Source organism: Amphiura filiformis, chromosome 11 (assembly GCF_039555335.1).
Source record: "Amphiura filiformis chromosome 11, Afil_fr2py, whole genome shotgun sequence".
NCBI classification, from domain to species: Eukaryota; Metazoa; Echinodermata; class Ophiuroidea; order Amphilepidida; family Amphiuridae; genus Amphiura; species Amphiura filiformis.
In genome coordinates, this window is record NC_092638.1 from 15,548,156 (window position 1) to 15,562,471 (window position 14,316).

General features: G+C 36.7%; 1 protein-coding gene and 1 long non-coding RNA gene across 2 annotated transcripts in view; one reads left to right on the plus strand and one right to left on the minus strand.

Annotated features, from left to right (window-relative positions):
* The first annotated feature begins 710 nt into the window (after positions 1-710).
* LOC140163509 (neurofibromin-like) overlaps positions 711-14,316 on the plus strand; it is a 178,002-nt gene continuing 164,396 nt past the window's right edge. Inside the window, 3 exon segments of the mRNA XM_072186823.1 lie at positions 711-830; positions 2,706-2,780; positions 2,783-2,854. Coding sequence (XP_072042924.1) covers positions 711-830; positions 2,706-2,780; positions 2,783-2,854 — 267 coding nt within the window.
* LOC140164410 (uncharacterized) lies at positions 10,598-13,898 on the minus strand. The gene is made up of 3 exons (XR_011860524.1): positions 13,636-13,898; positions 11,528-11,615; positions 10,598-10,991 (listed from the first exon to the last, which is right to left on the minus strand). It is a non-coding gene; the product is annotated as an uncharacterized lncRNA (long non-coding RNA).

The window sequence follows — 14,316 nt, forward strand, 5'->3', positions numbered from 1 at the left end:
CGTGTCGGGCAAACTACCCTTGTACACGTTCCTGTATGCTCTGTGTGATTAACTTTACGCACGGAGTTCGATACTGCGCACATCTAAATACGTACCTACGTCACTACCGAATTTGAAGTGAACCACAGTATAGTGCATTATTAGTGTCTTCAAGCAAAGAACATCAACTCAGCAGTTGGAACGTCTTAAAACTCCCAGCTCAGCTTGTGACTTGAAGCTCATTTTGTGGGAGCACATATTTCATACTGTACAGACAAAAATTTTCTGAAATTACTTTTTTTCTTCTTTTTTTTTTACAAATAAATAGTAAAAATGTCAGAAAGAAAAATTTCCTTCAAGAAAAATTAACCAATCCTGGAAGACGCAAACACACACCATGCAGTGCACGAAACTGCGAGCGCATATGTACAAGTGCATATATGTACAAAATTTTTATGCACATTGCACTCTGCATATTTCTTAAAGTGTCAGACTTTGGGTGATCACGTTATTTGCACCAAAAATTGAATTATTTCTCTGACCCTGGGAGTTGTAGCTACAGTGGGGGTGGTGGGCGTTTCACCCACCACTCGGGTGCAATTTTGCAGCGGAGCCCACCACTCAGAGGCTAGAATTAGGTCCATTATGGCAAAAGGTTTTTATCAAATGTCACCCACCACTAAAAATATCCTACCTAAAACCTCTCGTACCCTACATGTGTACCCCTAACCATGGACATATATTGTGTATTTTTATGCTATTTGATTGTGCAGTCTAGCCACAGCATCCAGCAACCGAGGACATCCTTGGTTCAATTGTCTCTATTGTTCAATGACAAGAATTTCTTGCAGGTGGGTCCAGGTTTTTGAAAGGGGGAGCTCACTCATGAAGTATTCATAATAAATATTGGCCATTTGGAGGAGCTGAAGAGGATGCCCCCCCCCCTGAAGTGGGGACTTTGTTTCACCAGTTTTTTCCTTTTTTTTAGAAGGGGGGGGGGGCTGAATTTGCCCTTGATTTCTTTTGTGTGTGTCTTCAAGTAATGGTATTTAAGTGCACACTCCCCCTATGCACCCACACCCACAAACAGAGTTGTAGCTAGGACATTTTTAGTGCTGGGTGGCATTTTATGAAAATCTTGCATATTTGGACATTTTTTTGTTAAAATTGATCAAATTCTTGACTAATTCAACAAAATTGAGCAATTTTGGATTCTGAGTCTTGGGCTCCAATGCCAAAATTGCAATTGAGTGGTGGGCTCCGTAGCTACAACCAGGCCTGGAAAAAATAGGCAAATTGGTCATTTCCTTCACGGGAAATTTGGTAATTTGGAGGGAAATATATTGCTTTTTGTCTCGCCTGATTTGTCTCGCCTGATAAGGCAGGAGACTATATAATCACTTTTCCGTATGTGTGGGGGTGCGTGTGTGTGTGTGTATGTGACAAATTTGGTTAAAGTTTTGGTTAAAGTTTGCCTTCCGCCTATTTTCTCGGAGATAAGGAGTCGCACGTTCCTCAATCTTGGTGGGTTGGTGCATCTTGACCCCAGACAGAACCGGTTTGTATTGGTTAGTGGGTCAAGGTCACTGAGGTCATCTAGGGGTCATCTGAGGTCAAATTAGTAAAAACTGTCGTATGGCCATGAAACTTGGTGGGTGCAGTCAACATTTAAAGCCAAATTTTTGGAAGGTCATTTCAAGGTCACATGGGGTCATCTGAGGTCAAATTAGTAAAAACTGTCATATGGCCATGAAACTTGGTGGGTACAGTCAACATTTAAAGCCAAATTTTTGGAAGGTCATTTCAAGGTCACCAGGCGTCATCTGAGGTCAAATTAGTAAAAACTGTCGTATGGGCATGACACTTGGAGGGTACAGTCAACATTTAAAGCCTAATTTTTGGAAGGTCATTTCAAGGTCACCAGAGGTCATCTGAGGTCACATTAGTAAAACTAACGTATGGGCATAAAACTTGGTGGGTACAGTCAACATTTAAAGCCAAATTTTTGGAAGGTCATCTCGGGGTCACCAGGGGTCATCTGAGGCCAAATTAGTAAAAACTGTTGTATGGGCATGAAACTTGGTGGGTACAGTCAACATTTAAATCCAATTTTTTGGAAGGTCATTTCAAGGTCACCAGAGGTCATCTGAGGTCAAATTAGTAAAAATTGTCGTATGGGCAGAAACTTGGTGGGTACAATCAACATCTAAAGCCAAATTTTTGGAAGGTCATTTCAAGGTCACCAGGGGTCATCTGAGGCCAAATTAGTAAAAACTGTTGTATGGGCATGAAACTTGGTGGGTACAGTCAACATTTAAAGCCAATTTTTTGGAAGGTCATTTCAGGGTCACCAGGGGTCATCTGAGGTCAAATTAGTAAAAACTGTTGTATGGGCGCTTGATGCAGGAATTCCAAATAATTATAATTAACATTCACTTTTTTCCATATCGCCAATAACACTTCCATTACAAGGTTCTTCGCATAAGCAGGCAATTACTAAAGCAAGCGGTCGCGAAAGCAGGCGAGACTCGTGGTTCGAGAACCGCCTTGTCTGGATAAAGAAATTACATAACAAATGGTGGGAAATCTTGTTAAGTTGGAGGGAAATTTGTCTCTCTTGCCGGGAAATATGCTACGACCCTGCCCACAAACTGTCCTGCATTAACATGGTATGACAGTAAATGCTACATTAATCTTTATTCTTTTTTCCGTTTTCTTTTTTCCAGTTACCGGTTGGTATAAGTGGTCAATCAAGCCATGTGCAGTTGGATCTAGAACGCAGTCGTGACTGTCTCATCTCTGCGTTAGCAAGAACCTCTTCTCTCAGGTTATCTATGGACTGGCACGTATACTCAAGAAACTCAACCATGAGACGGTGAGATGACTATATGTGCAGGCTCAGAATTTTGTTTCACAGTGCAAGAATCAATCTTGATTCTTGCAGAATAAATTTGCGGGAATCATTTGATTCTCGCAAATTAACTAAATGTAAACTACAAAAGTTTGCGAGAATCAACATTGATTCAAACAAATCTGTTTACGAGAGTCTTTGTGAGAATCGATTCTCGGATTCCCCCCGAAATTCTGACCCTGATGTGATGCGATCAAGCAAAATCAGTCGCAACTGATTTTGAGATATAGCCAAACAAAGGAAATATTTCCTTTTGTTTAACTCTTGTTTTGTAAACTCTTTAATTGTTCATATCTTTGGAACTGCTTGTTCAATTTCAATGGGGTTTTCTGCAAAATGCAGCTTTGTGAATGCTTTTTAATATCCTATCAGAAACTGAAAATGTAATATTTCTGAGTTACGACTGATTTTGCTTGATCGCATCACATGTATTTTTATATCAACTTTCCAACTTGTTCAGAACACTTAACAACAATTTATTTTGCTGCCACTGAGGTACATCGGAATCATTTCGCTCTACAAGGCTGCAACCATAGTGCACTTTTGACTTCCAAAATCACCATTTTCCTCAGGTGCTTAGTAGTATGTAAAATAACGGAGAAATCAGTTTCAGAATTTGTTATTGCTTTACTTTTATTTTAAATACATTCCATCTGTGCCAAAGAGATACCGAAATAATACCAACTCAAAATTGCTCCATATATAATGCTACTTGGCAAATTTGCTATATTGTTTTGTCACTCATAGAGGGAAAATATTGTGCCTCTGGCGTTTTTCAACAAGAGCCTGAAAATTTGTGTCTCCAAGACTCCAAGCTTGAGCGATAACTAAAGATTTGCATACTCAGTGCTTATATATGTCGAGCATATCTAGGCATTAACAGCTGAAATGAAATCTAGGAGATAACGCTGACGAAACTTCGGCCAGGCACAAGTGACCTGGTGAATGAAGAGGGTCACTGTAGATAGCTGGTCGGGGAATGTTTTGCAGGACAGTCAAGTGTAGTCAACAATCGGGCTTTAGTACCCTGATTGGAACCGACTGTAACAAGGTCTTTTTGTCATTGGTCATCTGCCCCGCCATTACCAGATGAGCCACAGGGAGAACGGAATTAATTTTTTTTTGTCTTGCGGGGAATTGAACCTGGGACCTCTTGTACCAAAGGCAAAGACCTTAACCAGTGTGCCACTATTTAAGTTAGAGCATGCATTTTTGGCGCAACGTGTATGTGTAGAACACAAACAACTGCACTTGAATCAAATTTGCAGGGTGCATAGCAACATTATCCTTATACAATATAGGTACACTATAATCCCTCCATCAGCGAAACACAAAAATAGTGGAGTTAGAGAATAAACGATAGGAATTTTTATTTTCACTATCCTCTACCGTGTGATAGACGACAGGCAGGTCCAATCCAATATTTTACGGTATCCACTACGATAAAAATATTGGACCTGCCTGTCGTCTATCATAGGTAGAGGATAGTCAAAATAAAAAATTTCTATCGTTTATTCTCATTCTTAGTCAGTTCAACATTATTTTGATAACTGTAAACGTTAGCGTCATAAAAACTCCCCTTTTTCTAAAATGAACGAAACTTGTTTACAACTTAACATCTTTTTGTTGCGTGTACTGCTAGCACGCGTGTAGTATTCAGCACTGCGTCTCACGCATACAACACGATACATACGCGCACCTCTGTGAGCGTGTTACGCGTTATCAACACTCATAATGATGTGAGGTTGTCTACAGCCTGATAGATGACACCCAAAATCATGCGATTGTCCAATCAGATTATGTATCTACATAATAGACCACTCCCACTGACTAAGAATCGGTACTCTTTGGTTCTACCTCATTTGTGCTATTTACTAACTCAAAAAAAAGATACAATTTCGATATACACATACTGTATCATTGATAGGAAATAAGGCAAATTTATTCATCGTTTTAACACAAAAAAAGACAGCACTTTTTAGTGTGTGCTAAATAGATATGGTATGCATCAAATCACATGTCATATTTGTTTTTATGATACATAACAGCAGTCATCCATAAAAGTGATTGAATCACGAGTTATCAAATCATGTGAGGCAATGCAAGATAGATGTCAAATGCTAGTATACAATTTACACAACTACATGCATATATCTAGCCATTTTATTCTAGGAATCTTTTAATTTTGGAAAGGAGGTTCATTCAGTTCATGAAATTGAATTATAAAGAGGGATATCATATTATAATTTGGTTGTGAGATGTATATTTCTTATTCTTATTTGGAGTATGAAACTTGCGTATCATTGTAAATCCATTTCCAACAGGTGGTTTTTGTCCAGCATAAACAAAACAACAATAACATTAATATAAACTGAGCTCAAAAAGAAACTTATAATAATTTTTCACAACTTGTGAATTACAAGGTCATATCTTAAAATAGTGTCAATCAAAATGAACCAAAATTACACACAGGATTAGTTTAATACTCTCCTCAAAACACATATCAGTAACTAAGCAGTTGTCCAACTGACACAACAGCAAAATGCACTGTCATGGGACAGCTTCCTGGAAGTTCCTCCACTTTCACAGCCTAACATTTGGCACCCAGCACAAAAAATCTGTGAGAATGCACACAAGATCCTTGCACAGATGATAAAACGGTGCTGCTTTCTGCTTTTCATACACTTTTTTCACAAAACAGGGCTGGGCTGTGAATGTGGTCCAGGAAGCTGTTCCATGTCAGTGCATTTTGCTGTTGTGTCAGTTGGATAACTGCTTGGTTACTGACATGTGTTAAGAGTAGAGTATTGAAGTAAACCTGTGTGTGATTTTGGTTCGATTTGATGGACAGGATTTCAAGATATAACCTTGTGAAAAATTATAAGTTTCTTTTTTGAGCTCAGTTTAGTACCATGTACCATAACAAAAACCACTGGCTGAACAATTAATTTGGTGATTATTTAAAGTTCTCAGTTTGTAGACAAATCCAAAATTTCTACTCACTTTCACAGTTTCGTCACCCAAGTCGGGTGACTTCTTCAGTAATACGATGATCAGCTGGTTTTCCCGCAAGACTACTGGTTAGGGTGCATCAGATGCCCCTCATGTCAATGGATTCATCTGTCCCTAGTCTTAAAATGTTCCTATTGTCACAAAACTAACATGTGCCAAGTTTGAATTAATTCGGAGGTCGTCCTGGGGGGCCACCGAGAGCCTAAAGTTACAATGTGTGTTCCTACAATGTATGTAGTAAAGTTCGTTGACCCCTGTACAATTCCAATTAGAAGCCGATCGAACAATTTAAAGTAGCTGCCATATCAAAACCGTTAGGACTTAGAAGCTCAAATCTTTTGCGCTTATAGTACTGATAATCATCTTCGATTCGGTGATAAAATTTAATCACCAACAAAATGAGCATGTGTGGAATTAGCACAAGCGCCCTCGATACAAAATTTCAGTGAAATAGGCATTTTGTGGTAATTTTTACCTCAAATTTTACAAATGTTGATGTCCAGGGTCCTATTTCATAAAACTTAGGATTCATCCTAAGTGGGACTTAGGATGAATTGATTCTTCCTAAGTCTTGAACTCTTCCTAACTTTAGGATTGATCCTATCTTCTATATTATAAAGCAACTTAGGAAGAATATCCTTCCTAAGTTTCTTCCTAACTTAGGAAGGGGTCAGGAGGTGTCCTAACTTTATAGGATTCTTCCTAGAGTTCCTATCTTAGCTAAAACGTCAAAAAACCATGATTTTTGTAATTTTGATGAAAATCAAGGGGAAAAGGGTTTAAATGAGTCTAACTCCGTTATTTTTTGAAACTTGGATCTGAAACTTTGCAGATATGTCAAGGTTGATATAAACTTACTATCTATAGTAAAATAATGTGAATCTTATATTTTCACTATCTTCTGTTGTCATGGTAACATGTTTAAAATCCACAGATTTGGTATAAAATGAGTCTAACTCCGTTATTTTTAGGAACTCAAACCTGAAATTTTGCATGTGTGTCAAGGTTGATCAAAGCTATACATATATTGTCAAAAAAGTGAAACATATATTTTCGCTATCTTCTGTTGCCATGGTAACATGTTTAAAATCCACAGATTTGGTAAAAATTAGTCTAACTCCTTTATTTTTATGAATTCTAACCTGAAAATTTGCAGGTGTGTCAAGGTTGATAAAGGATAACCATATATAGTAAAATAAAGTGAAACATAAATTTTTGCTATCTTCTGTTGCCATGGTAACATGTTACAAATCCACAGATTTGGTAAAAAATTAGTCTATCTCCGTTATTTTTAGGAATTCAAATCTGAAACTTTACAGGTATGTCAAGGTTGATAATAGCTAACCATAAACAGTAGAGTAAAGTGAAACATATGTTTTCGTTATCTTCTGTTGCCATGGTAACGTGTTTAAAATCCACAAATTTGGTCCAAAATGAGTCTATATAACTCCGTTATTTTTAGGAACTCGAACCTGAAATTTTGCAGGTGTGTCAAGGTTGATCAAAGCTATACATATATAGTCAAAAAAGTGAAACATATATTTTCACTATCTTCTGTTGCCATGGTAACATGTTTAAAAATCCACAGATTTGGTAAAAAATTAGTCTAACTCCGTTATTTTTAGGAATTCAAATCTGAAAATTTACAGGTATCTCAAGGTTGATAATAGCTAACCATAAACAGCAGAGTAAAGTGAAACATATGTTTTCGTTATCTTCTGTTGCCATGGTAACGTTTAAAATCCACAGATTTGGTAAAAAATGAGTCTAACTCCGTTATTTTTAGAAACTCGAACATGAAACTTTGGTGTATCAAGGTTGATAAAAGCTAACCATATATTAAAATAAAGTTAAACATATATTTTCGCTATCTTCTGTTGCCATGGTAACATGTATAAAATCCACATGTGTAATCTCCACCATACCCTTAAGCCTAACCTCATCCCTTCTACTTAACCATGTACCCAATATGCGGCGGAATTAGCAGGGGGACATGTCCGGTCCTGGTCCGCTAAATGTTTGCAAGGGGAACGACGGGACGTCCCCCCTAAAATTCATATTAGAAGAAAAAATTAAGCAATTATTGCCCTGTGCATCTCCTTTTTAGCACAAAAAAACAAAGTTCCAAGAAGAAATTCTGCTACTTAAAAAATCCTAGCAATGCATACTAATTAAATGTGTCCCTGGCCCTATAGAATCAAAATTTATTAAATATACAACTTTATCCAGCTTTGATTTTTTTAGTATAACAAGTAATTTTAGTTTAACTTTTTTTCTTTTTTTTTTTGTTGCATTTTTTTGGGGGGCACCGGATGCCCGCTCGAAAATTCAATCCGGTACCCAAGTACATAATTAGCCGTTAGGTGAGAGCCTTACTTTGTGTATAAGGTTTTTTGGTGTTAACAGATTTGGTTATGATGAGAAAACAGGCATTTTGATGAGAAACAGCCAAAATGAAAAGAATTTTTAGATGAAAAAAAATTGCTGTTTGTGGAGAGATAAAATTTTCTCATCGTAGAGAACATAATTGACATGGAGGAACTTGAACACAAAAGTGGGATGGCTTCTTTAATTTGCATAAATCCAAAATGGCCGCTTATGCAGGGGTGAAATTTCAAAGTTGGTCAAATCAAATCTTGTTAGAAACCATACCAATGTTTTGCTCTCATCATAAAAAAAAAAAAAAGTATAGTTTTTCCAGTGTCTGACATAAAGTTCTTGAGTTATAGGCAAACAGGTCAAAGGTCAAATTTTGGGTCCACAGTCGTTTACAATGGAAATATGCTCCAATTTTAATCCAACTGGTCGAGAGGAATACATTGTGGTTTTAGCAAGATTTGACCAAATTTGAAATTTCACCCCCCTGCATAAATGGCCATTTTGGATTTATGCAAATTAGGCAGTGTTCCACTACTTGGATTTTTGGGGACTTTTGATATACTTTTGTGTTATCTTTTGGGAGATGGATGCAATGTATGCAAAATGGATTCTGTTGCAATTAGTGGTGGGTGATTTGGTCTATAACCTTAAGTAGTTTTTATACCAATTATCAAAAACACTAAAACACACAAAACATAATGCAACTTCAAATCATAAGTACATTTTGGAAATCATTTTATTTATTGCATAAACGTTCACTATAAACTTGCTTCACATTTTGATTGTTATGATAACCTTTAAGAGGAAGCCCCACCAGAGCAGTTCTGGGGTGAACCAAATCTGCCATGTTATCAAATTAATCAGTGACAAGGTTATCTCTGAATTTGACAAGGGCTAATTGATGTTTTAATGTTATTGGCAATTGCATCAATTAGCACCTATCAAATTCAGAGATGACCTTGTCGCTGATTAATTTGATAACCAGGCAGCTTTGGTTCACCCCAGAAGAACTGCTCTGGCGGGTTCCTCTTTAAAGAAGTCTCCGACAATCACAACATTATGCCTTATAAGAAAAATAATTATCAAGCATGAATCACATGGTTTTATTTAAAACAAACTCATAGTGACCATAAAAACGCCGAGTGCAATAGCGTCTCAGTAATACAAGAAGGCGGGCGACAATGGAGCACAAGTAACCATTACGTCATTGCACTTAGATAATTTTGGTGCGGGAATTTTGAATATCGCGTGTTGAGAGCCGACTGTTTTTATTCGTTTTTATGGTCAATATGAGTTTGTTTCAAATAAAACCATGTGATTCATGCTTGATAATTATTTTTCTAACATATAAGGCATAATGTTATGATTGCCGCAGACCCCGTTTAATAGACATGGACCTTCATGTTGTAATTCTGTGCGAGGATTGGAGGAAGACATACTAATATTCTAATCTTAGTGGCCTTAGTGTTGGATCGGGGACCTCCTACACCAGTGTCAAAGACCAATGGACCCCCCTCTCAATTGACTAAGAATGAGAATAAACTATATGAATTTCTGTTTTTACTATCATCAACTGTGTGTAGGAATGTCCAATATTTCCTTAATGGATAGGCCTACCGCAAATGTGCCAGCATGATTCAGCATCCACAACTCAAAATATTGAACCTGCCTTGCCTCTATCACACCGTTCACATGGCTAGTAAAAACAACAATTCCTCCATTAAAAAGCTATTCAATTTTCAAAATAATACTGAGTGCCATTCTTTTACTCATAGAAAAGATAGGAGTGAAAATAAAATAGAAATCATGGTGTTGCTGTCTAAAGTGGACAAATTTGCATATTTAAGTGTTTCCATTACTATTTTTAGGGGCTGTGCAATAATTATGAGCCTTGGTGGGTCAGGTGGGAGGGGGAAAAAAAAAAAAGAAAAGGTGAAAGGGAGGGAGTGTGCAAATTTTGACAAGCGGAGAGGGGGGTAGTAAGCGATTTTTGGCATACATTCATGGGGCACCAAAAAAGGAAATGGTTCGGAAATGCTTAAATATGCAAATTTTCCTGCTCGCAACATGTATCTAGACCAATGAAGGTTTGAACAAGGGGAGAGGGCAAAGATTTTTGGCAGGCTGAGAGGGGCAAGGGATTTCTGGCAGGCCGTGAGGGGGGGGCAAGTGATTTTGTAGAGCCGTTCAGAAATTTCATTGCACATGCACAGCCCCCATGAATGTCAAAATCCCCCCTTGGCTTGTCAGAAATTTCTACCCCCTGGCTCGCCAAAAATAACCCCCCCCCAAAAAAAAAAAAAAATTACCCTCCCACCAGTGCTCATAATTATTGCACAGCCCCTAATTGCTCTGCCACTATCACAACACTTTTTTCATGTAACCATGGACATGAACAGTGTTATTGCACTTACCTGTAGGTGCATTTTGCAATTGTAAATTATATAACATTTGTAACTTTAAGTTCTAGTCAATCTTAAAGATAGTCAGGTAATATGTATTGCCATTTACTTCCAATTTTAGAGATAAATTTATCCAATCCTTATACTGATATTTATAGTGTCATTTAAGAATTTACTTTGTACCAGTCATGTAGCCAGGACATGTAGATTGCATAATCATCAAGAATATGATCAGTCTCTTGAGTCACCTATTGTGTTGTTTCTCCTGCAACCATGGCAGCCGTAAGGTTGATTTTTAAATCATGCCCCTGTAAAATAAGACAAAAATAGTAAGAACATATTAAAAAGTGTGAATTAAATGGAAAACGTTTTGACATATGTTTCTAAATAGGTTAGGTCTCAGCTAGCTAGCTATTATGCAATTTGCAATGAATTCTGCCAACATGAATTTCAATTTATTGAATGAAATTAGTCAATTACCATCTAAAATTATTTTCCAACGCCTAATCTGTGAAACGTACCGCTTAAAATATAACCGACCAACTTTCTAAGTCATGACACATACACATATTATTACATAATTTGTACTGAAGTCTGTTTACCTTTAAAAGATCCCAATTAATTTTATTTTGAATTTCTTTAAATTTTAAAAATAATTTTGATTTAAATCATGGACCTGATACTGAAAAGAAATACAAGGTAAATTTTTACAAGAGATTTTACCCCAATTCTCCAACATCCTTCATATTGTGGATTTCATCATTACATGTAAATAAAGAGTTCTAAATTCTCTGTTATCTTTTATCTGCATGGGTTTGCTGTTTGCATTCATTATTCTACTTACCATTGACAGATCCACTGACCACTGCGTCTTCACAGACTCTTCATAGAAATCAAACCAATCCACTTAACACATTGATAACCAGCATCAACTGCAAATCAAACACACAATTAAGCATTATGATCAGTTAATTTTAAAAAAGAAATCAAACTTTATAAGGGGCAGCTTCAAAACTTGACTGCCAGTTGCCCACTGGGTCATTGGGCTCAGCTTCTAATCGCTAGTGTTCACTCATGTGCTGATGTCCACACAAGCACATTTAAAATCAACGGCACATTGAAATCAAGGATTTTTCAAGATTAATTTTAGGCCCCGTAAAGCTTTAGGAGGCCTAAAATCTCGATAAAATTCTTGATTTCACTGTTCCCGTAAAAGCTACCGCATATTGAAATCAAGAATTTTATCGAGATTTTAGGCCTCCTAAAGCTTTACGGGGCCTAAAATCTCAATAAAATTCTTGATTTTACTGATTTTATCAAGATTTTAGGTCTATTAAGTATGCGTAAAAGCTACGGAACATTGGAATCAATTAAAATTCTCAATTTCAATTTTATCAAGATTTTAGGCCTAATAAAGATTTATGAGGCCTAAAATCTCGATACAATTCTTGATTTTACTGTTCGAAAAGCTACGCACATTGAAATCAAGGATTTTATCGAGATTTTAGGCCTCCTAAAGCTTTGCATAAAAGCTACGCAACATTGGAATCAATTAAAACTCTCAATTTCAATTTTATCGAGATTTTAGATCTAATAAACCTTTACGAGGCCTAACATCTCGATAAAATCCTTGATTTTACTTTTCCATAAAAGCTACGGCACATTGAAATCAAGGAATTTAGCAAGATTTTAGGCCTCGTAAAGTTTTGTGCAAAAGCTACGAACATTGAAATCAATTAAAATTCTTAATTTCAATTTTATCAAGATTTTAGGCCTCATAAAGGTTGATTCTACTGTTGAAAAATTTAAGTTTAAGAGGCCTAAAAATCTTGATAAAATCCTTGATTTCAATGTTCGTAGCTTTTAATTTATGGAACATTGAAATATAAAATCTTATCAAGATTTTTAGGCCTCTTAAACTTAAAGCTTTACACCCGTTAGCATTGGGTGTTTTTGACAGCATGAAATAAACCAAACAATTATTATTGCAAAATTTCTCCAAATCAATGCTAAGGCTACGCATGAAATAGAACCGAGAACAATATTGATCACGGGATGAGTACGAAGTAGGAAACCAAATTTATTCCTGTGATTTATTTATCTGGCCAGCTATCATTCCACTGGATCGGGAGAAAATAATAAGAACCTCTTGGCCTTTATTCAATTTCGCTGACCTTTGTGTTCTAAAACACCCCTATTTTTCCAATTTCACAGACAATTTTGTCCATGGACAAGCCCCAAAAATGACCCCTTTTTCCTCGATTTTGGTAACGATCGTACGGTCAGTATTGCAAGTTGAGTAACCCCACCGGGCTTTACAAAGCCTAAACTAAAACTCTCAATAAAATTGAAGTTGACAATTTTAATTGATTTCAATGTTCTGTTGCTTTTACTCAAAGCTAATTACGAGGCCTAAAATCTCGATAACAGTTCTCATTGTGCGTGTGAACGCTATCGGTGGAACAATAGTCGGGACATGGCAGTACATGCATGATTGAAAAAGGAATCGGGACATGGCAGTACATGCATGATTGAAACAACTTACAAACTTACAAAATTATGCATTGCGTGCCTAGCCTATAAAATAAATAATATTTTAAATTACTCCCCCCTATTCCCTATCGCAATTTACTGCCTGAAAACTTCACAATTCCTGACCGTGATGTGTATGGTAAACTGTCTAAGCAAAAATAAAGGCCTATTCAATAAATACTGAGTCTGCCGTGAAGACATTAAAAAGCTGAAGTTTACCCCTATACATTTGCATAGGGTTTCGTGTGCCTCCACAGAAGCTCACAGACGCCGATTTACTTCCTTTAAAATTTCACGTTTTCTGACATTTTTATGGCCAGACAAAAGCACATAGGTAAAATAATGTCATTTACTAGCAGAAAAATGAAGAAAAATCCTCAAATCATACATATAAGCCATGATTTGAGGCAATTTACTCACCATTTTCACTTTTGTGTGCACATTGAAAAAGCGGCCATCTTGGTTTCTTCTCTAGAGGAGCAAACTCATGAATATGCAAATTAGCTTCTTCCACAAATACATGGCATACTGTTGAACTATTTAGGAAGAATCAAAATAGGATTCTTCCTATCCTAGGATCAATCATAAGTCCTGACTTAGGATGAATTGTATTGGAACTCTTCCTAAATAAGTTAGGAAGAGTTACTTAGGATGAATCCTAAGTTGAGCTTTATGAAATAGGACCCTGGTTGTCATTACACTTTTACAAAGCAGATTTTCTGAACTTTAGATCAATATATAATACATATTAACAACTTTCAGTGTGAAAAAAAGTATTATAGCACTTGGTTTAGACAGAAATTATAGATTTTCCAAGAATATGGACTGTGGGGGCGCTTTTGACAATAAAACACACACGGTCATTTCTTTGGAGATGGATTTTCATCACAGATTCAAAGATGATTATCAGTACGCTTAGCTCCCAAGATTTGAGCTTCTAAATCCAAACGGTTTTGATATGGCAGCCACTTTAAATTGTTCGATCGGCTTCTAATTGGAATTGTACAGGGTCACGAACTTTACTACATAGGAACACACATTGTAACTTTAGGCTCTCGGAGGCCCCTCAGGACGACCTCCGAATTAATTCAAACTTGGCAC